This window comes from Phocoena sinus, chromosome 20 (genome assembly GCF_008692025.1).
Source record: "Phocoena sinus isolate mPhoSin1 chromosome 20, mPhoSin1.pri, whole genome shotgun sequence".
NCBI lineage: Eukaryota > Metazoa > Chordata > Mammalia > Artiodactyla > Phocoenidae > Phocoena > Phocoena sinus.
Window position 1 is genome coordinate 8,521,822 of NC_045782.1, and position 25,977 is coordinate 8,547,798.

The window sequence follows — 25,977 nt, forward strand, 5'->3', positions numbered from 1 at the left end:
ATGAACTTATCTACAAAACAGATTCACACAGAGAACAGACTTGTGGCAGCCAAGGCAGGTGGTGGGGAAGGGACGGATTGGGAGTTTGGGATTAGCAGATGCAAACTATTACATATAGAATGGATAAACAACAAGGTCCTACTGCATAGCACAGGGAACTATATTTAGTATCCTGTGATAAACCCTAATGGAGAAGAATATGAAAAAGAATGTATATATAACTGAATCACTTTGCTGTACAGCAAAAATTAACACAACATTGTAAATCAACTATACTTCAATAAAATAAATTTAAATATGTATATACCCAAAGGAAATGAAAATAGGTTATTGATGAGACATACGCACTCCCATGTTTACTGCAGCACTATCCACAATAGCCAAGATATGTAAACAACCTAAGCGCCCACCAACAGGTGAATGAGAAAAGATGTGGGGTGTGTACACACACACACACACAATGGAATTCAGCCATGAGAAGAAAGGAAATTCTGCCATTTGCAACAACAACCTGGATGGACGTTGAGGAAATGCTCAGTGAGATAAGTCAGACAAAGACAAATACTGTATGGTATTGGAAATCGGAAAAGCAGAGTAAAATGGTGGTTACCAAGGGGGCCAGGGGTGGAGGAATGGGAGAGATGTTAAGATAAAACTTGCAACTAGTAGATAAATAAGTCTTGGAGACTAATACACAGTATAGTGATTATATACAACAAAACTGTATTATAAACATTAAACTTGCTAAAAGGTTAGAGCTTAATTGATCCCAACACTAGAAGTTATAATTATGTGACCCCATAGAGGGTCACACTATAATGGCAATCATACATGTATCAAACCAACATGTTGTACACCTTAAACTTACACGATGTCGTATGCCAAATATATCCCTATTAAAAAACATTTTTTAATCTAATATTTTTTTTTAGGTATTTTAGCAGCAAGGTCAGTTATCTAGATGTACCTTACTGTTAGAAATACGAGGTCAATTTCCCTTACTTTCCAGCAAACCCAGAAATGCGTTAAGAAGTGTTTGTCATAAAGGGATCTAGTTGTATTTTAGAAAGAGAGCCCTTTGAATCATTTAGTCGACCACACTTTTGGAATCAGAACTTTCTATTACCTATCACTACTTCTCCATTACTATATTTTCTCCTTCTAGATATTTGGTCTCCTGGATCTATTATTTGCTTTTTAAATCTTTTGTCTCATAACTTAAAATTTTTTCTCTTTTTTGTAAGCTTGGAGATTTCCGTTTTTCTTCTAATTAATATAAATGGTTCCCAGTAGATTCTCTTCTGCTTATTTGTGTTTTTTTTTTTTTCTTAACCCAAATCTCTTGTTCTCTGACTTTTTTTCCATAGTATATTTTTTTTCTCAAAAAGAATAATGGTTAGAATTTAAGTTCTCTCCTTTTTCCTTCATTGATTCTGTTTTGTAGGGGCTATTTAGACCAGCTGTGCAGCTTGGACTACTTTACATATGTCCAGTGTGGTTTTTTTCATTATCTGCACAGTCAATACTGATGACCCTGGGTTGTCCCAGCAATTACTCTTCAGTTTCTCTAAATGAGGTCCCACTCTCTGTAGAGCAGACTGCAAGTTGTTCACCAAAATCCATTCTCTCCTTCTTTCTTAGTCCTTACACAGCAAGGGAGTAATCTATGTATACATGGCAGCCAGCCAGGCTACCTTTCCAAGTCTTTCTTGCAGTCAGATGTGGCCATGTGACCAAGGCCTTACCAACGATATATGAGCAAAATTGACGTGTGGCATTTCCAAGCATGGGTCTTAAGACATTGCACTTGGCTCTTTCCCCTTCTTGCCAGCTGAGAGTCCCACATGGCAATGATCTTGCTTCAACAGCACACATAACGACAGTGATCTAGGGACAGCAGAGCAAGATGGAAGGCACCTGAGATGGCTCTGGACCACCAGCAGGGAAGTAAATCTTGTACAGAAGGCACTGGGTTCTCTGTTACGGCAGCTTAGCCTCCACCCTCCCATATTCCACCACTAGAACCACCCGCAGCCCTACCCGCTGCAGCTGCAGGAGTTCTCAGGAGACAAGATTCCACAGCACACCCTGTCTGCACCAAGTGAGGCCGGGGCTTAAAGGCTGTACCCACCTTCTCTGCATGTGGGCTTTTATGGAGCTCCCCAAATCTTTCATTTTTGTTTCTTCCCCTCTCAGAACATTCCCAAGATGATTATGGAGGAAGAAAGTGGGGGCTGCTTGACTGGGTTTTCTCCTGTTCCCCAGACTCCTTGCTGCTTTTCGGTGAAGAAACAGACTTTTAATATGGGTACCTTTTTTAAAAAATCAGAGTTGTCTTACTGTAACTAGCTCACAAAATAGTTAAGTCAGCAACTGTGCCCTTTTCTGATTTTGTTCTGGAGAGCTGGGAAATATTCTCCACACTGTCCTTCACGTCAAGAAAAACGTAGGGCATGTTGACTGAGGGTGGCAGGTTGGAATCCGAAAGATAATGAGGTAAGACTGGGCGTTCATTTTACCAGTTTTTTAAAATTGTATGAAACCGTTTCCTCCCAAAGACGGTAGTATGCCATCAATCACAGAGTTTGGTCAAATAATTCTAGGCACTTGAGACGAAAAATAGAAAAGCAAACGTTTCCATAGGTGGGTAAAGAGACTGGCCTTGAAAAGTCCCCTGAGCTGGTGCAACTCCTGTTTCTTTGCCAGGAGTCCTGAGCAGGACTGATGACAAGCTGTCCCCAGAGCCAGACAGGAGAGCCTGCACACCTGCTACTCATGTTTTTTTTTAATCTTCTCCTCCTTTTCCCTCCCCCAGGAGCTAGAAAGTGACTTTTAGGTGGAAGGAAATACAGTGCTCTCTTGATATCTGGGGTAGGAGGTTGGTTCCAGGACCCCTGCAGATATCAACATCCACAGATCCTCAAGTCCTATATAAACCAACGAAGTGTTTGCATATAATCTATGCATATCCTTCCGTACACTTTATTTTTAAAATATTTATTATTTATTTATTTACTTGGCTGTGCTGGGTCTTAGTTGCGGCATACGGGATCTTCGGTCCTTGTTGTGGCAGGCGGGATCTTTAGTTGCGGCTTGTGAACTCTTACTTGTGGCATGTGGGGTCTAGTTCCCCGACCAGGGATCAAACCCGGGCCCCCTGCACTGGAGTGCGGAGTTTTAGCCACTGGACCACCAAGGGAAGTCCCCATCCTCCCGAACACTTTAAATCATCTCTAGATTACTTATAATACCTCATACAATGTAAATACTGTGTATCTAGTTATAAAAACAATGTAAATGCTATGTAAATATTAGTTGCTGGTGTGCAGTAAATTCAAGTTTTGCTTTTTGAAGCTGTCTGGAATTTTTTTTTCTCGAATATTTTTGATCCACAGGTGGTTGAGTGCACAGATGCAGAACCCGTGGGTATGGAGGGTTGACTACAAGATCTAAACATTTCTTAATATGAAACACCGTGTGAATCTATATCCTGTCAAGTCTATTCTGGCGCTAACCAAATCATTCAGGGCACATAGAAGGACCCCACCCTCCTCACAGAATCTAGTAAACTGTCCCTCAAACACCCACCTAGGACCAGGCCCTAAGAATCACATCTACCATCATCCCTGCCCCGCACTGTGCTCCAGAGCGGGAAAGCTGTGTGTGGGTCCCAAGGTACCATCCTTCAGTTTAATCTAAAGTGTACTACGGGGTTTTCTGCATTTGTACTACGAAGTTGGGGTCTTTCACACTATTGTCATTTTCTTCTCTAATATTGTTTCTCTTTGTTCATTTTGGTGAGTATTAGGATGAAAGTTTTCACAATCATGGCTGTTTTTCCTTGCCAGCACTCTAGTCTTTTATACACGTTTCAAAGCCATAAGAGTGACGATTACAGCCATGACATGTGGCCTGGCTGGAGCAGAATCTGTCCATCAGAAACCTACTAGCGCCATCTGAAAGAATTAAATTATCTGCTCCTTAAACACAAAACTGTCTCCCCCAAAATCAAATTTTTACTGAAACTCTCTATACAATAAATTATTCTTTTATTGAAAGTGTTTTTCTGATTGCTAAGTAATATATACTTGTTTTAGAACAGCTGGAAAATACAGAAATGTACAAAGAAGAAAATAAGAATCATCCATAATTCCACTACTGACCACAGCTAATCACTCTGCGGGTTTTACTCTTGTAACACCAGGCTGTAGCTCACTAATGCTTCTGAAACCTAGCCACAGACTGTTTTCGTTCAAAGCGCTCGTGTCTTTTTCCACAGAATATAAAATAGAAACATATAAAAAACATACTCAAATAGAACAATGAGGTTTCTTCACACAGTGGTTTCCTATAAATCCTCCATTTTCCAAATTCCTATGAGTCAGAGACTCTAATACAGACTACTGAGATTTATTAAAATAATAATAATAAAAATGAGAGACCAAAGAAGAGAAAGGCCAGGGACTTATCTCCAGATCCCCCCTCGACTCCTCACGCTACCAGGGGCAGGGTGCCCACTCTTCTTCCGAGCTGGAGGTCTTTCAGTCTTAGGGGCTGTAGCGAGGCGGCGAGGCAGAGCCTGGGAGGGGATCTGAGAATTGAGGGAAAAGAGAAAAAAAAGTCAGTGTCATGTCCTCTCAACCACCCCCCTGCCACTGAGGAACAGCATCGTGCGTGGGGTGGGCCAGCGTCAGTCAGCAAAGGGGAAGGGCCACGCTACAGAAAACGGGACCCGGGATCTGAGGGGTCGGGCGACAAAGGACAGAGCCAGCTGGCGGGTGTGCAGAGGGCGAGGGACGAGCCAGTGAGAGCCCCCAGCCCCCCGCCCCCGCCCGACCTTCCCTCACCTCTTTCCGGGGCATGTCACCCAAGCGGGAGTCTGTGTTCCTTCTGGGGGCATTATCCCCTCGGCTGTCAGTCCTGCCATACAAATCAAGGGATGAGGATGGGCAGCTGTTCCCCCGACTCTCCCCACACGGGGTGGAAGAACTACTCCCCAATTCTGTCTCTTAAGAATAAGAACAAACAAGACAGACCCGGGGATCAAACAGGAGGAAACACTGGTGGAATCAAATACTGAGTTATACTAGATTGTCACAATCCTAGGACTCTCAGTTCTGAGCTGCAGGGTAAAGAGGAAAAAACTAAGGTAGAAAAACATGGAGAAGAGATTTTTTTTTTTAAGAAGTGAAAAAAAAAAACAAAAACCAGACAAACAGAAAAGTAGAGACAAAAGACAGGTGCGGAGGAGTGAGAGCTGGAGGAGACTCCGATCTACATCTCACCCTCACTTCTTCCCCAGAAAAGGATGGGGAAGTCCACCTAGTCCCTCCACCCTTCCCTCCCAGGCTGGTACCCGCTGTGTTCTAGCCTCTTCAGGTAAAGCAGCAGATCCTCGGCAGGCAGTGCCCCCCAGCCCCGAGCTTGGTACAGTCGTAACAGCTGAGACACGTCCATCAGCTGCCTCGAGGGTGCGAGCCCATCTCCACCTGAGAGACACATCAGTAATGGTTGTCATCCCAGGCCCTCCCCCAACCCTATCCCAACTCTCGGAGTCCAGACAGGCCTTCAGTTCCAGGTACCAGCTCCACACCCAAGACCTACCCTTTTTATCTGCCGGTAAACCATGACCTGCTTACCTCTCTCTGGGCAGCCATCGCTGGAACCGCCGCTCTGTGAATGGGCTGAGGGAAGCTCATGGACCCGGAAAAGACTGGACGCCATGGCTAAGGGCACTTTAGTTTTATGGACCGGGGGTGGGAGGCGTGGCACCTGAGGGGCTTCCTCCCAAGATGGGGCAGTCAGAGGACCTAGCAAAGGAAAGAGATTCAAATCAGGAAATGGGGCAAAATCCAAGGAATCCTGCCACCTTAGCCTTCGTGGGGCTTCGTCACTTTTGCCAGCTCCTAAAGACCCATGCCTGGTAACCGGATCTCCCACCTCTTCCAGGCCTGGCCCCAACCTTCTTCAGGGGTGGTGCTCACCAGACTTAGGGGGCAGCAGGTCGTTGGAGGGGTTCTCGTTGCTCTGGGGTGCTGTCTCCAGCAGCTGTGGGGACAAGACAGTAAGGTTCCCTGAGGACCGCTGAAGAAAGAGACCTCAGTGTCTGAGGGAAGCAGCAACTGGGGAAGTAAGAGCTGGGGCTGGTCACCTAAGTTCCAGAAGGAACTACTGCAACTGGGAGAGGCAGAAGCTGGGACGAAGTCTTAGTCCTAAAAGGCGGATGAAGTCAGCATCCTAGTCTCCCAGAGTAGAAAGAGAAACTGAGGAGGGAGAGGAGAAAACAAGGTGGGACGGGTGGGCCCTCTTACCTGGTGCAAAAAATGCTTGAGGCCCTGCAGCTGGGAAGGGGGCGGCAGCCCTTGCTTCAGGAAGCCATCCCCGTCGGACCCAGGATCTTCCTCAGGGAATGGCCGCTCTGCCCTGTGATCAGGATGGAAGGTCCCAGCTGCAGAGAAGGCCTCAGCTGTAAAGTGAGACAGGGGCGTGTGCTGTAGCGGGGGGTTCTCCACAAATCAGCTCACCACAGGCCTGGGAGGAAAGGGCCTATTCAATATAACAGGGGCAGCACAGCCAGGAGAAGCTGGTCACGGTGGAAAACAGCTGGAGAGGGAAGAACTGAAGGCAGCTGAGAGTCGGCACAGCTGAATTCTAAGACAGAAGTGTAGCCAGAAGGGGAAAGCTACGGTACTCGGCTGCTGAATAAATAAATACCACCGCAGCACAGAATGGTTTAAGATCAATAGACGTGTTCCAGCTCCTTCACCAGAACATGCCCTCATTCTTAATTCTGCCTGGGTTGTCACATTTACACCACACAGAGCACCCTCATCCCCACAAGTCACAGCTGACTGAACCAGGCGTGGCCACCACTCAAGGTCAGCCGATCCAAGGGATGGTTACCAACTCATCAGATCGCCTCTCTTTAAACTGGACCTAAGAAACAGAGGCACCAATGTCTCTGTAAGGTTGTCTAGAGTCTTTCTGGAGTCAGTGTCATGGCTGCTCAACTCACGTGCAAACCAAACTTGTGAGAGCAAGAACCTGAGGGAGAGAGAGGGCTGGTCGACCAAGAGGAAGGAGCAGATGCCGGGGACGCAGAGTCCAGAGCCCACACAGGCCCCAAGAGACGAGGAACAGCTGCCCAGCTCCTGGCAGCGCCCCTGAACCAACCCCAGTTCTCATTAAGCACAGACACATCACATTTCCATAAGCCTCACTCCCTTTATTTGAACAAACTTGAGTGGATTTCTGCTCCTTGCAATTTATGGTCACTAAGTCATCTGGGAAACTAAATGCTCAAGTCCCGGACAGAAAGCAAGCTAGGTTAAGAGGGAGCCAATCCGTGTGGGTAAGGAGAACCCCAGTGACTCCTGTCCCCAGTCACCTGAGGATGAAGTGAGATCCAGCTTTGGCTCCAGGGGCTGGAAGGAATGCTGGCTCTGGAAAGTGGGGCCCAGCAGGAGGCTAAGATCTGGGGAGGGGCTGCAGAGAACAGGTGGCAGCACCCCAGGTGGCTCTTCCTGTGCTTCCCGGCTCTGCTGCAATACGGGCTTTAGGGCCACAGCCACGGGGGGCACAGTCCAGATGCTCCTCTCCCCCTTCTCCGGTTCCTGTGGCCCAGGGCTGGAGGGGCCGGCAGGAGGAACCTGGGCACAAGAGAGGGTGCATTTAAAGAGATGAGACATGGCACAGACACTTTTTAACAAGATTACAAATTAGTAGAATGTCCTTAAAAGGAAGTTGGGGAACATTTATCATATTACTATCAAATTTTAAAATGCTTATTTTTGAACTTACAATTCCATTTTTAGAAATTTTATAGATATACTTGCACAAAGAAATATATTAATGATATTTTTTGCAGCACTGTTTGTAGAAGCAAAATATAGGAAACAACTTTAATGTCCACCAATAAGCACTTGGTTAAGTAAAAAGTCACAAAACTGTGTACAGAAGGCTACTGTTTGGGGGCGGCACTCGAGACACCAGTAACAGCCGCTGCTCCTCGGGGGTGGAACCGGGAGACTGAGGTGCAGGGATGGGATGGAGATTACTTTTCACCGTATATCTTTTTGAACAGTATGGATTTTTTTTTTTTTTTACCATGTGCATGTCATCGTCTATTCCAAAAAAGATTTTAGCTAATAATAAACATTTAATAATTAAAAGAAGGAAGTAGGAGATGCCAACATGGGGTGAACTATGGACCGCCCTTGGGAGGGAGCTAGATTTCCAAAGAAGGGGTCGAAACACAATTCTGCGCAGCGTACCGGGGGACTGGGCGGCAGGGCGGCGGTGCTGAGCAGGTGGCTTGCCTCCTCCCAGTGGGCCTGCAGCATGGCCTGCAGCCGCTCCAGCAGCTCCGCCCGCTGCTCCTGCAGCCGCTGCCTCCCACTCTGCAGCTCCCGCGCTCGCGCCTGCTCCCGGGCCAGTCTGAAGGCAAGACGCGAGAGGCCATGTCGGCCCTTTACAAAAGCAGGGACTCGGAGAATAGGAAGAGCCAGAAGGGAATATGGAACACGTGAAATTGTGAAAGGCGCTGGGGCCAGTGCGGGAGAGGCCAGGGCTAGAGGAAGCGGCCCTTCACCACTCCCTCTGGGACTGCGGCCTAACAGGGAGACCAGGGGCCGGCACCTGAGCTCATAGTCCTGGGCCACCTGCTGCTGCCTCTCCTCCCGTTCTGCCATTTCCACCTTGAACTGAGTCAACTGAGTGGACAATTCCTGCTGGTGCTGTCCATTTAGCTCCTGCAGCTGCTTCCTGGGAGGACACAGGTGAGAAAAGAGGACTGAATCTTGAGACAGAAGAACTAATCAAATAAGAAAAAGCCAGAACGTGTGCACGTGAGAGCCAGCCAGCCCAGCCGTGGCACAGGTGCATTCAGGAAAGAGGACAGCTGGTATCTTAGGATGGGTTCCCCAGAAGCAGGGACTGAGATGAGGATTTATGGGAAAGTGGTTCATTTAAGAAGCATTTCTAGAAAAAAACTGGTAGGGGACTAGGGCTGAGGTGGGGAGGAGGCTCAATCCCCCAGGGCGGCTCTGGAAATGTTGCAGGTCGAAGCTCACCACTGTGCCCACCAGGGGCAAGGGAGCTGGAAACGTACATTCCTGTGGCCATCAGTTATTGGTTAAGTGCTACTTCCTATGGGGTGAAAATGGAAAATCCCCAAGCACGGCTGGCTCTCCCTGTGAACTTGAAGGCAGCTCTCCCACCGAGAGACTGACAGCAGCCAGTGCATTGGAAGATGGTAAAGGGATCTGAGAGGGTCTGGACCGGGCCCCGACACCACCTGCTGCGGCTGGGGAGAGGCAGCAGCCAGTAAGCTCCATGTACCTGTGATGCTCCCTCAGGGAGGCTGCTTGACGCAGGTTGCTCTCCTGAGCCTGTGCCAGCCTCTCTGTCACCCGCTGCTCCAGCTGCACGGCCAGCTCCGACTCCATCTGGATCCGCTGGCTTTCAAACCGGGCCTGGGAGTAAGGGAAGGCAGGGTCATTGTCAGCTCGGTTCTATCTGGGCTTAGAAGAGGATGGAGGATATAAGGTAGACAAAAAAATCCACGTACCAACGTTACCTCATATGCTTAAGAGATAAAGAAACAAGAATTTTGCCACAAGGAGTGAAAGAGGATTCCTTTCCTTATTAAACCATGAGGTGCGCACACCTTTATGTACACAAAAGTAAAAATGACTTTGGACAATAGAAATATCTTTTTTTTGGACAAAAGAAAAGTTAGGTAGAACAAGCAAATGTGTTACACGTGTCTGAGGTAACACATGCAATATTCCTGGTGTACCACTGAAACCCAGGGAGCATTCAAAAAATGTCCGTGTTCCCTCCTCCTAAAGCAGAATCATTGTCTCTATTTTCTCACCTCATAATCCTTCTTCAACTCACTGAAATCTGACTTCCACTCACAGTCCTTCATGGCAAATAACTTAATTTCTAAATCCCGCAGTGGTTATTTCTCAGTCTTTATCTTACGTGATCTCATTGCAACACCTGCCGCCTACATCAGTTTTTCCTTCTAAAACCACTTTCCCCTTCACTCCTGTGATACCACCAGCCACGCGATCACATTCTACCCGACTGCTCTTCAGTCTCAGCTAAAACTGCTCCTCCTCCAACTGCCCATCAAGGCACAATGCTTCCTTGAGTTCTGTCTTCAGTTTTCTTTTTGACCACATGCTACCATTCTGGGTCACTGATGCTTTTACCTGTGTAGAGCAAATGTCTAGCATTTAGGCCATGTTTTTTGCTACCGTTTATACCTTAAAACACTTTCTAAATCTCTCTCTTTATCCTGGACCTTTCTTCTAAGCTTTAAGCCCATATACCAAGAAACCTACTGTATATGCCTCAAATAGAACACATCCAAAATTGAGCTCATTTGTTTTTCTACCCTCAAACCTTTTCCTATTGTATTTCTTGCCTTAGTTAATGGCACCACTCTCCACTGAAACACCCAACCTATTTGAAACCTGGAGTTATTCTTGACTCCTCCCACATCTTTGCCCCTCCCACTGGTCATTTCATTCTATTCAATACTAACAGCTCTCTAATTTACCCTTCTGCTCACTAATACGTTAGTCCAATATTACTTCAAGTCTAACTGATCTCCCTGCCTCTATTCTACCCTCCACCCTCTCTCATTCTGGCCCTAGTGGATCCTCCACTTTGTGCCTGAGTGAATATTCTAAAGCACAAAGACACTCAATTTGTTTCCTTGTTTGAAATCCTTCAAATGTCCCTACTATCTAAGGAATAAAGTTCTGGCTGCTGAAACTGGCTTATAGGGCCCTTTATGATCCCACTCATCTATCTCAGCTCTCCCAAATAGGTTCCAATCATACCAAACTCCTTAGAGTTACCTAAATTCTTTTTTTTAACTTAAAAAAATTGTGGTAAGAAATGCATAATACAAACTTACCTTCTTAACCATTTTTAAGTGTACAGTTAGGTAGTATTAACTATATTCATGGTGTTGTACAGATCTGTAGAAATGTTTCATCTTGTAAAACTGCAACTCTAGGGTTTCCCTGGTGGCGCAGTGGTTAAGAATACGCCTGCCAATGCAGGGGACATGAGTTCGAACCTTGGTCTCGGAAGATCCCACATGCTGCGGAGCAACTAAGCCTGTGCACCACAACTACTAAGCCTGCGCTCTAGAGCCTGCGAGACACAACTACTGAAGCCCACACGCCTAGAGTCCATGCTCTGCAACAAGAGAAGCCACCACAATGAGAAGCCCGTGCACTGCAACAAAGAGTAGGACCCGCTAGAGAAAGCCTGTGTGTAGCAACGAAGACCTAACACAGCCAAAAAATAAACAAATAAATAAAATTAAAAAAAAAAAAAACCTGAAACTCTATACTCACTGAACAATAACTCCCCATTTCTCCCTCCCCAGCCCCTAACATCACCACTGTTTCTGTTTCCACGATTTTGACTACTCTAGATGCCTTGTTACCTAAATTCTTTTTTTTAGTTTCACGTGTACAACATAGTGATTCAATATTTTTATACATTATAAAATAATCACTACCCTAAATTTTTTTAATGAAAAAACTTAATATATACTCCATCTGAGCCAGCAATTCCACTTTAAAGAATCTATCCTACAGAAGGGGTGCCAAAGATTTATGTACAATGATGTTCACTGCAGCACTATTTTTTTTTTTTTTGGCCGCAACGTGTGGCTTGCGGGATCTTAGTTCCCCAACCAGGGATCAAACCCATGCCCCATGCAGTGGAAGCACAGAGTCCTAACCACTGGACCACCAGGGAATTCCCTGCAGCACTATTTTTAATAGTGAAAAAAACTGGCATCAGTGTAAATTTCTCATCAAAAGGAAAATGCTTAAATAAACTATGATTCATCCATTTATAGCAATATTATGTAATTCTTAAAAATAACATCTATACATCTTAATTTAATTCTTAAAAATAACATACAATACATCTATATGTATTGACATGGAAAGATGTCTAAGATATATTATGAGGTAAAAACAACAAGTTGCAGCGAATGCATACACATTTTTTTAAAGCACCAGCCTAGAAACCCATATGAAAAGGTTCTAAAAGGACACAAAGTGATGCGGGAAGGGAAGGCAACCGTTTACTTCTGTAATATTTGAACTTGTATTACAGATAACTTTTACATCTTAAAAATATTTTTTAGAGTTCTCTGGGGAGACTACCTTGAGCCATCCATGTAGAATTGACGACTCCTTTCTCTGTCTTTGATATTTACCTCTGATAAGTTAACTTTGAGAATTTAGACAGAAACTGAGTTTGACTTTAAAACTAGCTGACAAAAAAAACAAACAAACATGAAATGAGGAAAAAATAATGAATCTAAAAGGTGACAAGAAAGGAGAGGAAAATAAACACTGAATAAGCAGGACAAAATAAGATATAAAGTTAAGACATGGATTCAGCTATGAATAAACTAATTAAATTAAATGAATTTAATGCTCCAGGCAAAAGGCAAATATATAAATGTTTAAAGTAAAAAAGCTAGAAAAATATTTCTCAGGGAAACTCTTATTTTTTTTTAAAGACCAATATAGATCTATTAATATTAGGCAAGATTAGACTCTAAGGCAAAAAGCTTTGTAAGGATAGAGTCATCTCATAAGGATAAAACACTCAATTTACCAGGAAAGATATAGCAATTTAAAAAATTATATGTATCTAATCATAACAGAGCCTCAAAATGTATAAAGCAAAAATTGACAGACTACAGGAGAAACAGACAAATCCACACTCAGTGAGATTTTTAATAGAAAAAAAATAAAAAGGGATATAATGACTTAAACAGCAGTTAACAAACTAGACACATATACAAATAGACATATAAAACTTCACCAAACAACTATAAAATACATGTTTTTAAGCACACATGAAATATTTAGAAAACTTGACCATATATTAAGGGATAAGTCTCAACAATTTTCAAAGAATTTAAATAATAAAAATAGTATATTCTCTCATGATATCCACAAGAAACTCTCCAATGATGGGGGTGGGGACAAGAAAAGAGAGGAAGCGGGGTGGGAAGGGGCAGAGAGAGAGAGAGGTGCAGACAGACAACAGACAAATGTAGCAAAATGTCAATTGATGAATCTAAGTGTATTCATTATACTTACTATTCAAGCGACATTTAAGACAGAAATATTTCAACACAAAAAGTTGGGTGGAATGTACATAAATAAGTAATTTTTTAAAAGACCATGCTCTCTAATCACAAATATTTAAGCTATAAATCAATAATAAAAAGATAATTAGAAAACCCTATATGTTTGGAAATAACCCAGGAGATCAGAAAGTAATAATATAAAAAAAGAATATTATTCAGGGGACTTCCCTGGTGGCGCAGTGGTTAAGACTCCTCGTTCCCAGTGCAGGGGGCCTGGGTTGGATCCCTGCTCAGGGAACTAGATTCCACATGCATGCCACAACTAAGGAGCCCGCCTGCCACAACTAAGACCTGGCACAACCAAATAAATAAATATTTTTTTAAAGGAATATTATTCAGAACCAAATAATAAGGCAAATATCACATGGGACAAGTTGTAGGATGCACTTAAGTTAATACTTATGGAGGAACTTAGAAAAAGCAAGCATTCATCTTACGAAGATTTTTAAAAGAACAACAGAATAAAATCAAAGAAGATATAAGAAATGAAATAAGGTACAGACATTAATAAAATAGAAAAAAAAAATCAACAAAGCCAAAAGGTAATTTTCTGAAAATATATTTAATTAAATCATGAGTAAGATGGTTTTAAAAAGAGATAATGACAGAAATGACACAAATGAACAATATCTGGAATGAAAAAGTAGAAAAGATGCCAGGGACATTAAGATAAAATTATGAACAACTGTTAAGTCAATAGATTAGAAAATTTAGACTGAATAGATATATATGGATAAGAGAACACCAAAAATAATTCAAGAAGAAATAGAAAGCCTAAATATTTCTTTCATTTTTTTTTTAAAGGATTGCTTTTCTTTTTTTTTTTTTTTTTAATGTGGACCATTCTTAAAGTCTTTATTGAATTTGTTACAATGTTGCTTCTGTTTTATGATTTGGGCCATGAGGCATGTGGGATCTTAGTTCCCTGACCAGGGAATGAACCCACACCCCCTGCATTGGAAGGCGAAGTCTTAACCACTGGACGTCCAGGGAAGTCCCCCTAAATATTTCTAGAAACATTCAAGAAGCAAAATCAAGTCAAATACCAAGTATTCAAGAAATACATATTAAATCCAACCTTACAAACTATTTCAAAGTATAAGAAGAGAGGGAGTACATCATGTTTCTAGTACTGGCAGATGGTTATTCAGAGTAACTGTTGTGCTGAACAAAACCAAACAAGTTGAATAAGATATTTTTAAAATATATGTATATACATGTATATCTCTTCCTAAAAAGTATCAAAGAGGTAATGAAACAGTATGGAATTACTAGGTCAAAGTAAAGGAAAAATGGGAGCCTAGCCAGGCTAGCAAGCACGGTAGATTAAAAAAAAAAAAAAAAGAAATCTTAAAAATAAATAAATAGGGCTTCCCTGGTGGCGCAGTGGTTGGGAGTCCGCCTGCTGGTGCAGAGGACGCGGGTTCGTGCCCCGGTCTGGGAGGATCCCGCATGCCGCGGAGCGGCCGGGCCCGTGAGCCAGGGCCGCTGGGCCTGTGCGTCCGGAGCCTGTGCTCCGCAACTAGAGGGGCCGCAACAGTGAGAGGCCCGCGTACCACAAAAAAACAAAACAAAAAAAAAAAACCAAAAAAAAAAAAAATAAATAAATAAATAAACAAATAAATAAAGAGACATGTACACTTTTTTTGACAGGAGGGAGTCCAGACATTTAAGAAAATCTGTTAGATCACAGGCTAATCACAGAGATAATGGAACAGAAATGTCAATTACCACACACAAGAAATACCATTTGCAAAAACCATTTGGAAAAGTCACTATACAAATAGATGGCTGCAGCTGTCAAAAGAAATCCTTGAGGAGGGAGAAAATATGATTTCCAGAGTTACTACATTATAATACTCAAAATATACAGCTCTCAACAAAAGATTACAAAACATACCAAAAAAACCCATGAAAATATGACTCATTCAAAGGAAAAAGAGAATATAACAGGAACTCTTCCTGTGGAAGCCCAGACATTGGGATTACTAGTCAAAGATGTAAAATCAACAGTCTTAAATATGCTCAATGAGCTATTTAGACAATAAACTAAAGGAAATCAGAACAAAGTATGAACAAATAGGGGGTGTCAATAAAGAGATTTAAAGAGATTGAAATTATAAACAGGAACCAAACAGAAATTCTGGAGCTGAAAAGTACAACTGATGATATGAAAAATTCACTAGATACCACTATACATCTACTAGAATGGCCAAAATCCAGAACACTGACATGCCAAATGTTGGTGAGGATGTGGAACAACAGAAACGCTCATTCATTGCTGATGGGAATGCAAAATGGTACACTCGCTTTGGAAGACACTATAGTGGTTTCTTACAAAACTAAACACGCCCTTACCATATGACCCAGCAACCACACTCCTTGGTATTTACCCAAAGGAGTTCACACAAAAAACCTGCACATGAATGTTTACAGAAGTTTTACTCATAATTGCCAACACTGGGACCTCCCTGGTGGTCCAGTGGCTAAGACTCTGCACTCCCAATGCAGGCGGCCCTGGTTCGATCCCTGCAGGGAAATAGACCCCACATGCCGCAATTCAGAGTTTGCATGCTGCAACTAAAAGATCCCACATGCTGCAACTAAAGATCCCGCAGGTGGCAACGAAGATCCCACATGCCGCAACTAAAACCCGGCACAGCCAAATAAATAAACATTTTTAAAAAACCCAACAAAACTGCCGACACTTACAAGCAACAAAGATGTGTAGGTGAAAAGATAAACTGACAATGGAATATTATTTACCACTAAAAAGAAGTGAGCTATCAAACCATGAAAAGACATGGAAAAAAATCATATCACTAAGTGAAAGAAGCCAATCTGAAAAGGCTACATACTATATGATTCCAACTATATTACATTCCAGAAAAGGCAAAACTATGGAGAAAGTAAAAAGATCAGTGGTTGTCAGGGGTTAAAGGGAGGAAGCGATGAACAGTGAAACTAAGTATGATACTATAAAGGTGGATACATGTCATTATAAATTTGTCCAAACTCATATAATGTACAACAGCAAGAGTGAACCTTAATGTAAACTATGGACTCTAGGTGATAATGATGTGTCAACTGTAACAAACGTACTGCTCTGGTTGGAGACGCTGCTAATAGGGGAAGCTGTGGGGGGCTGCAGTTAGGAAGTATATGGGAAATCTCTGTACCTTCCACTCAGTTTTGCTGTGAACCTGAAACTGCTCTAAAAAATAAAATCTATTTTAACTTTTTTAATTAATTAATTAATTTATGGCTGTGTTGGGTCTTCGTTGCTGTGCACGGGCTTTCTCTAGTTGTGGCGAGTGGGGGTTACTCTTCGTTGCCGTGCAGGGGCTTCTCATTGCGGTGGCTTCTCTTGTTGCGGAGCATGGGCTCTAGACGCATGGGCTTCAGTAGTTGGGGCATGTGGGCTCAGTAGTTGTGGCTCACAGGCTCTAGAGCACAGGCTCAGTAGTTGTGGCGCACGGGCTTAGTTGCTCCGCAGCATGTGCGATCTTCCCGAACCAGGGCTCGGACCCGTGTCCTCTGTATTGGCAGGCGGATTCTTAACCACTGCACCACCAGGGAAGTCCCAACATGTTTTAAAGAAAAACGACTGTCAACTAAGAATTCTATACGGGGAGGGCGAGGGGAATGTGAGGAAAATCCTTCAACAATGAAGGAGAAATTAAAACATTCCCTGATGTGATCGTTACTAGTGGACCTGACCTACAAGAAATTCTAAAGGGAGTCCTTCAGGCTGAAATGAAATGAAATGAGACAGTAACTTGAAGCCATATGAAGAAATAAAGCCATGTGAAGCAACTGATAAAGGTTGCTACGTAGGCAAATATAAACCTATATTATTGTACTTTTGGTTTGTAACTCCTTTTTTCCAATATTATTTAAAAGGCAAAGGCATAAAACAATAATTACAAATCTGTAACAATAACAATATGAAGGGGGAGGGACAGAGACATATAGGAACAGAGTATACGCTACTGAAACTAAAGTAGGTATTATCCAAACTAGGTTATTATTACTTTAAGATGTTAATTGTAATCCCAAGGTAACCATTCAGAAAATAACTTTAAAAATATACAGAAAAGGAAAGAGGAAAAGATAACAGTATACTACAAAAACATCAACAAACTATCAAAAAAAAAAAAAGGCAGTAATGGAGGAACTGAGGAACAAAAACATTTAAGACATAAAAAACCAAACAGCTAAATGGCAGAAGTCCTTCCTTATCAATAATTACTTTAAATGTAAACGGATTAAATGTTCCAATTAATAGGCAGGAATTGACATAATGGATTAAAAAAAAACATGATGCACCTATACATTGTCCACCAGAGACTCACTTTACAAAGACACAAAAAGGTTGAAAGTAAAAGGATGAAAAAAGATAGTCCATGCAAATAGTAAACAAAAAATGGGGTGGGGGCTATATTAATATCAGACAAAATAGATTTTAAGCAAAAAGGTTATATTAAGAAGATACAGCAGTTATAAATATATGTGCACCTAATAGAGCCCCAAAATATATGAAGAAAAAAAATGACAGAATCGAAAAAAAAAAAAAAATGACAGAATTGAAGGGAGAAAACAGACAGTTCTACAACCACAGCTGGAGACTTTAATACCCCACTTTCAATAATCGATGGAACAATAACGAAATGGAGGACATGAACAACACTAAAGCCAGGCGCTACTCTGGGATTTAACAGTAAATAGACAAAAATCATTGCCCTCATGCACCTTACAGAAAATAAACAAGATACACTATGGGGGAGGTGGAGTGGGGAAATGGGTGAAATTGGTGAAGGGGATCAAGAGGTACAAACCTCCACCTATAAAATAAATAAGTCACAGGAATATAATGCACAGCACAGGGAATATTCAATGATGTTGTAATAACTTTGAATGGTGATAAATGGTAACTAGACTTATCACGGTAATCACTTTGTAACATATATAAAAATATCAAATCACTGTGTTGTACACCTGAAACTAATATAATATTGTAAGTCAACTATACTTCAATTTAAAAAAAATTAAATACTAAGTAAAATAAATAAAAAGGTATATTATGTAGTACAGTAGGAGAAAAATTAAACAGGGAAGGGAACAGGGATTATCAGAGGTTGCAGATTTTACTCAGTGTGGTTGGGGAAGAACTCACTAGGAAGATGACGTCTGAGTAAAGAGTAGTTCTCCTTACTCTAAATTCTTATTTATCATACTCCTTCGAAAATGTGTGTGCTAGACAAACTCCCCATCTATCTGGTGAGCTCCTTGTTGGCTGGGGCTATTGTGTTAGGACTATCCCAGCACAGAGCTTACATAGAGGGATCATTCGATAGGTTTACTGAATGCCCACGTAGACACGCACAGCTAGCATCAGTTCAGGGGGTACAGCAGCGTATAAGTTGCTACTGAAGTTTTTACTAACGTCTTCACCCTTGGTCCTCCATGATAAATTAGTTTCCATGTGGTCAGCCCTCCAACTCAATGGGCCACGTGAAAAGTAAAAGTGTGTTCTCTCAAACACTGGCCTCACTAACCCAGAAACTGGGTGTCTCCTTAAGTCAACCATTATAATAAGGAAAATAGTCTCTCAGAAGCTCATTAATGTGCGCTTAGCACACATTTTATGCATAAAAACAGAGGCCCATAAAGGTCAAAATTCTAGTTAGAAATGGGAGTGTTTGCCTGACTCCTGAAAAGTCACTCTGCCTCGGACCTACGTCTTCTCACCAGGAACCCTCCTCAAGAACCTCTGCCTCCTGACCTGCACCAGGCTCATCTCCAGCTGCAAGGCGTCTCTCTCTCTCCGAGCTGTGTCCAGCTCTCCTTCCAACCGCCGCACCTCAGACTGCACCAAAGCCAGCTGCTGCTGGGCCTCCCGGGCTGCCTGGGCCTCCCTCTGGGTGTTCCCAAAAGAAAGAGAAATCAAACTTAAGTTTGTACCTCATTGCCTGTCTCCCGGTTACCTCTATTCCCCAATTCATCCTCCCGTACCCTAAAAACCAAGCTTCCTCTCTCCTCATATGTGACCTATTTCCTCATCTCTGTTGAATCTCACTCTTCGACCTTCCATGTATTTGATGCCCCCACCCCTTCCTGCAGGCCCTACACTCTCAATCTTCTCTCCCACATATAGTTCTTCACTCTCCATCCCAGTCCACTACATCGCGTTTTCTGACATCCGTCTCATTCAATTATTTTGTCCTTCATCTGTTCCCCCATTCCTCAAGTGCCACTTTTACCTTCTCCCTTTCCAACTGAGCCTGGCTCTCCTCCTGCAGTGCCTGGTAGCATTCCTTAAGCTTATGCTCCTTCTGGGCCCAGGTCTGCCGTTCTTCTTCTAGGGCCACCTGAAGTGTCTCCAACTGTTGATGCTCACTGAGTTGCCCAGCCCGAGCCGCATCCCGTTCTTCCTGCAGGGCCCGGCACCGCTGCTGTTCCAGCTCCAAGCTCAGGGTCAGAGCTTGCCTTTCCTCTTCCTATAGACCCAGGAGAAAACCAAGATCCTTAGCATGCCCTCAAGAGACCAGCAATCTGCCCCCTTACCCCCATACAATGTGCCTGCTGAGAATTATATCCGTTAAAATACCATAGTTAACAAGCCCACAAGATTATATGGTAAATAAGAGCTTCTGTTCCAGAGTTAGGTAGATTTGCGTTCAAATCTCAGTTTGAATCCCAGCTCTGCATTTACTTTGTGTTCTGAGGCACACATCCTTATCTGTAAAGTGGGCATATTACAGTCTACCTTGTGAGGATTAAAGTTAAAAGCGTATGTAAAGAATTTAGCACAGTGTCTGGCATGTAGTAAGTACTCAATATACAATAGCTATCACCATCGTCATCAAAAGAAATTCCACAAAGACTAGAAAATCCAGCCTACAATCATGTACTAGCCAACCAGAAGCCACCATCAGTGCTCTTGGATGTAGCCTGTTAGGAATATAAGTACCAGCATGCATGTAGCAAGCATGTGTCATGCATGCAAGAAATTCTAAACCTGGCTACTAATTCATATGGGTAATCTTATCATTTCAGCAATTAAAAACTTGAGTAAGTCTCATCCCATACCTTTTCTGGTCTGCCATAGACCAGGGTTCTCAAACCTGGCTGAACGAAATCACCTAGGAAATTTCTGAAAATATTTAGGCTCCCCAACCCCCCATATATCAAAACCTCTGGGAAAGGGTCAGAAATCTGTATTTAAAAATAATTATCCAGGGCTTCCCTGGTGGCGCAGTGGTTGAGAGTCCACCTGCCGATGCAGGGGACACGGGTTCGTGCCCCGGTCCGGGAAGATCCCACAGGCCGCGGAGCGGCTGAGCCCATGAGCCATAGCCGCTGAGCCTGCGCGTCCGGAGCCTGTGCTCCGCAACGGGAGAGGCCACAACAGTGAGAGGCCCGCGTACCACAAAAAAAAACACAAAAAAACAAAACAAAACAAACAAACAAAATTATCCAAATGATTTTAATGAGGATACAATTTGCTGAGTCTCTAACACTTACTTGGTGGCAGAGCTTACTTTCTGTAGAGTATCTAGCAGAACTAGTGTTTTTGTTTTTTAAAAAAATCTTCTTTTATGTATGTATTTATTTATCTATTTGGCCATGCCACCAAGGCATGTGGGATCTTAGTTCCCTGAGGAGGGATTGAACCTGTGCCCCCTGCAGTGGAAGCACAGAGTCTCAACCATTAGACCGCCAGGGAAGCCCCCAGAAGTTGTGTTTTAAAGAACACACTTTGCCCTGGTGAAACTCAAATTATGAACTCCCACAATCCATCAAAAGCCCGTAACCCTCTAGAAGTAATTAACAGCCTCTACTGGAATTAACCCAGGAAGCATTCTCACCAGTGTCTCTCTTTCCCGTTGCTGCAGTCTGGCACCTTCCTGCTCACGATTCAGGGCCTCCATGGCCTCAGAAAGGCTTTGTTCCAGGCGGGTTACTGTCTTTCAAGGAGAGAGGAACATAGGACGGAGGAACTGAGGGGAATCCCTGTACTTCGAAAATCATTAACAACGTAAACTCTAAAAGCAAGAGTTAACTAAATGACTTGAGGGCCAGAGAGAAGACCACATGGCGTGAGGAAAGCTGAGAAGACATCAACCATGCAAGTTTGACAGCAGAAACACTGAAGGGAGAGGAAGCGAGGAGAACTGTCAGGCCTGCTATGGCAAGATTGAGGTCAATCTATCAGGAACCCTGACTCCAGGGCTGTTTCTACCCTCTCCCATCCAGCCGTCGCTGACCTACGTTCTAAAGCCCCATGACCCAGGTTGCACACCTCCTGCTGCTTGCTTCTAGTGAGTTCAGCTGCCTGGCGCTCCTCCTGGAGTCCCCGAAGCACCTCTGTCCGCTCAGCTTCATGCCGGTTCCAGCCCTCCACCACGCGGGCCAGGGTCTCAGGAAAGTCAGATAGAATTTCAAATAATTTTTTTGCCCTCTTTCTGCCCACAGGAGCAGGGTCAACAGCCATCTTCTCCCAGTAGTCAGTTAACCCACCACTTACCCCAGCTCCTAACATGAACAAAGAAATGTTGGTTGGCCTCCCCCTATTCACTATTCCTTGGTGCCCCCCATGGAGAGACCCACCCGCATTCCGCTACCCTGGCACCTTGTCCAGTTGTTCAATCATGATGTCTTTCTTGCGGTCGGCAGTCACGGCCACAGCTAACTGTTGCTGAAGCTCTAGCACGCGGGTCTGCAGGCTCTGAATATGGCGCTCACAATGCTGGGAAGAAGGATGAGGAGTCTGGATGTTGCCATCCTTAGTTTGACCAAAGCTCCAAACTTTCCAGCTCCTCTACAGGGGAAATGGGCTGGAGACAGGGAGCCTGGGTCCCAAAAACAGAACAGGTTTGGGGAAGGAGAATCAGCAATGCTGGAGCCTAAGACCTCCAACACCTTCCTCTACCACCTCAGGAAGCAGGGGCTTAGTTTCCAGCCTCTTCCCTTTTCCAGATCTCCTGGGAAAAATTTCCATGAACCTTTTGGCAGGGGTGCAGCAGCCCATGCTGCAAAGAGTGAGAAGTTACTCCTGCCCTAAGAAGCATATTGGACACAACGATTCAACAGGGCAAGGATAAAGGGGAAAGCCTTTCATTCATGGCCAGGCAGTTTAAAATGGAGGAAGAGAAAGTTCCAAAAATGACAACACAACCAATAATTCTGACTCTTCCTCTGCCTTGTCCCTCTCTCTGCCCCCTTCAGATAGGCTGAGGCTCACAGAAACAAAGCTCATTATATCACTGGTAGCTTTGCACAAGCCAACAAAGTTTGTTGTTCATTCACCAAACATGCACAGGGTATTTCTATGTGTTCGGTATATTCTAGGCTTTAGGAAGAAAGTGCTGAACAAGATAAGGCATGACCTGCATGGAGCTTAGGTTTTAGAGGGGGAAAACAAACGAGATATATCAGACTTTGACAAACTACATGAAGGAAATAACAGAATGATCTGAGGGAATAATACCTGGAGGGGAGGTGTGCCATTCTAGCTAGGATGGTCAAAGAAGGCCTGCCTTCCAGCAGAGCCATTTGAGCAAAGTCCCAGCCTGCAGGCCCTTAACCTTCAGCCCCTTTTCTAATCTTTGCTGCTGTCAAAAGGAAGCCTTTATGTCTCACCTTGCGACGGGTATGTTCTGAATCCAGTGCATCTCTCAGCCCCTGAAAATCCGGGGGATTGAGTGGGGGCCCTGACCGAAGGCTGGTGTAGCGGGGAAACAACTCCTCCAGGGCTTGGGCTGAGCTAGATGGAGATAAGTCGCGCAGGGGCCGGGTGCTGAGCAAATCAGGTAGAGAATATTAGGGTTGGGAAAGCTTTTGAGATCCACTAGTCCAACTGTGACATTTTACAAATGAGGAAACTGAAACTCAGGGCAGGAGACTTGCCCAAAGTTACAAAGCTAGGTAGATAAGCAATAGAGCCATAGATAGCACGCAGGTTCTGTGATTCACTCTATAGTGCTCCTTCCTCTATTCCACACTCCCTGCAGTACAAGTTTCAGCAGAAACAAACTAGCTCTTCTGCAGGAAGAAGGACTAGAAGTTGGGAGAGAGCCAGGTACTAAGCAGCAGATGCCCACGTTCCCAAAGGAGGAAAGGGGGTAGAAGAAAGGAGAGAAAGGATGAAAACTGAAAGCTAAGTGACAAGCATCTTAGGTCCTTAAGAGATACAAAAGCAGTAAAGGTAGAACTAAACACTAGAACACTTGGCTTTCCAAGAAAGGAAGTCAGCTAGGAGAACCCCAAGGAAAACTCACTTAAGTAAGGTGGCCGTGCTGTCACTGTCAAAGGAGTCCTCTTCCCGTCTCTCTGAGCCGGCACCTGGAGTAGTGGACTCCTCTGTGGGCAGCCAGAGAGGCCCACAGCCAGGGTCAGGTAAGGACAGGAACAGGGACCACTTGAAGAAGAGGTCCTTCCTTTCTACTTCACCCACTCCTCCTGCCCTCTCCCAAAGAACGGGAACCTTTCCTCCAGAAATCTCTTATCTCCGAGGTCTAGGTCACCACCCCCCACACACCCTGCTTCCTTTCTCCACTTTTTCCCACCCCTTAAATCTAGGTTCTCCTTTATAGGGAAGGGGTTTACTCACGATAGGCCGTATCTCGTGAGGTTTGGAGCATGCTCTGGAGTTGACCCCGAACACTTTCCATCTCAAAGATATGCTTGGAACCATCCTAGAAAAAGCAACATGGAAATCAGATGCAATAATCCATAATCTACCTACTGTCAGGGTAGACAGCATCCAGTAGCCCCTAAGGCCCAAGAACTTTTACTCTCACACCTGGGAAAACAAGAAAAATAGGACTGACCTAGTAAGAAACTCAAATGTCTACAGAAGCCAGAGAGGTAACGTAAATGAATTAATTGGGCACCTTAAGACAAGAGTAGTGAGGATTCTTGCCAACTAGAGAGCAAATATCCTGTCTAAAGACTCTGTAGTCCATGGCTATCAGTTTTTCAAACTCTGGGCGGCCTAACCAGTCTGCAGATTGGTTATGATACTTGCTCTATCTGACACTATCTATCTATAACATGTATAATTGATTAAACTGTGTTTTAATGATTTGCATGCCAAATTTTGAACCATATGATCAAAATAGTTTTGAGCTGGAAGGATCTCAGCATATTTTCCTTAAGTCCCTAGTTCCCTCTTGGGATGAAGAAACGTTATCCTCACTCCCAGCACCCACATCCCAGTTAAAGCACAGCAACCTATCCCACAGGTGTCTCTGAAGGAAAAAAAAGAAAAAAGAGCTAGTAGTTTCACAACTTTCCAAATTATGGTGGCCCAGGTCACTCTCTCCCTCATAAACATTTGTTCCCAGGAACAAGCATGACTGACTGTGTAGTTAAAAGGAATTTGGAATCCAACAATAGGAGTTCAAGTCTCAGTAAAGCTATTTTTTTTTTTTACCACTCCCAATCCCAAGACCCTAGAGGTTTCCAAGACACACCTCCCTCACCTTCTTCTTCAAGTTGTTCTCCAATCCAACCGACAAGCTGTGACTCAGTTCTTGGGCCAAGCCATCTAACACCTCATGAGGAGGTGGGAAGGTGGCGGGCAAAAACAGCTGGGCTCGGGCTGTGCTCTCTGCCTGACGACTGAGGTGCAAAGAAGTATACAGCTGGGAGGTCACCTCAGAGGATGCTTGGTTCAGCCCAGGGGCTTCTAATGAATCACTCAGGAGATCCTTGGGCCGGAGAGGTGAACTGGGGCTGGTAGCTGATGTTGCCATGAGTACAGGGAGGAGACAACTGGAGACAGCAGAGCTGGGAACTCCTGGTTCTGCTTTAGGAGAGCACAGGGGGAAAGTACCCCGAGAAGGAAGATTTGGGAGAAAGGAGGAAGACTCCAAGTGAAGGATTCTTGTTGAATGAGGGTATGGAGCCTTTCTGGTTAGAAGAAAGGTTTCCAACGGTTCCAGAGGCCATGCGAGAGGGCAAAAGGATTTCTTTCCACAGTTCCTGGTAACAGTGGAAAAGGAGGGTGCAGCAAGGAGAGGGTGGGGACAGAAGACCTGCTGCAGTTCCTCTGGAGCACTGAAAGCTGCAGATCAACTTCTGGCACAGGATATCACTGGTCAACTGAGCTCTTAAGTTTTCACACCCAGAACGTGCAAACTGAAACGGACCCAAATCCAACAGAGGCCTAATTTCCGTCCAGCTGCCTTATTTGCCCCTCAACTGGCTGTGGTCTCAGAGGGGCAGGAACCTCATGCTCCCCACCTCCCCTCTCCTCCCACTGCACTCGTTCTACCCAGGGTCAACTCTCTAGTATATCCCCTCCGATCCCTCCTGTCAAGAAAGCCATAGCAAGGTCCCTAGAATCCCTCCCTCCCTACTATCCCCAAAGAAACTTGGTGAACACTCAGTCACGCCCTCAGACGTCCCTAAAAAGTACGCCGCGCTCAAGCCTAGCCTGAGATCCCCTACCCCGACCACCCCGTTCCAACTACTCTCCACACCTCCAGTCCTCGGCCACGCAGTCGGCCAAGGTGGGGACAAGGGTCTGCCCCCTCCCCTAAGCCCCAGTTCGGCAACACCAAGACAACCCCCTTCTCGCGCCCTTCCCTACAATCAAAACCGTTGGCAGCCTCCCGCCCACAGTCCGCAGCCCCGCCTCGCTCGCCTCGATGACGTCACCAGGCCAGGACACCTTGTTTTCAGCCGCTCTCACAGCTTCTGGAGCCGGAGAGCCTGGACGCGCGTGCGCGTATCCGACGGCCACGGATTGGCTGAGAGAG

The 25,977-nt window shown here is 44.3% G+C and overlaps 1 protein-coding gene across 3 annotated transcripts; it reads right to left on the bottom strand.

Moving 5' to 3' along the window:
• Positions 1–4,032: 4,032 nt before the first annotated feature.
• Positions 4,033–25,898, bottom strand: CNTROB (centrobin, centriole duplication and spindle assembly protein). 3 transcript variants are annotated; one of them, XM_032617015.1, is made up of 19 exons: positions 24,697–25,898; positions 23,823–23,907; positions 23,491–23,572; positions 22,853–23,009; positions 21,843–21,959; positions 21,513–21,629; positions 21,079–21,177; positions 19,471–19,707; positions 18,993–19,127; positions 9,340–9,473; positions 8,638–8,763; positions 8,274–8,436; positions 7,388–7,649; positions 6,312–6,466; positions 5,985–6,048; positions 5,640–5,810; positions 5,357–5,489; positions 4,848–4,920; positions 4,033–4,591 (listed from the first exon to the last, which is right to left on the bottom strand). In XM_032617015.1, exons 1-19 carry the CDS (start codon positions 24,967–24,969, stop codon positions 4,466–4,468), a joined length of 2,709 nt encoding a protein of 902 aa, XP_032472906.1. In that variant the 5' UTR covers positions 24,970–25,898; the 3' UTR covers positions 4,033–4,465. The 3 variants fall into 3 exon arrangements, with proteins under 3 accessions (XP_032472906.1, XP_032472905.1, XP_032472907.1); XM_032617014.1 differs by having other exon boundaries at positions 24,688–25,898; XM_032617016.1 differs by lacking the exon at positions 5,357–5,489 and having other exon boundaries at positions 24,688–25,898.
• Between the last annotated feature and the right edge of the window lie 79 nt (positions 25,899–25,977).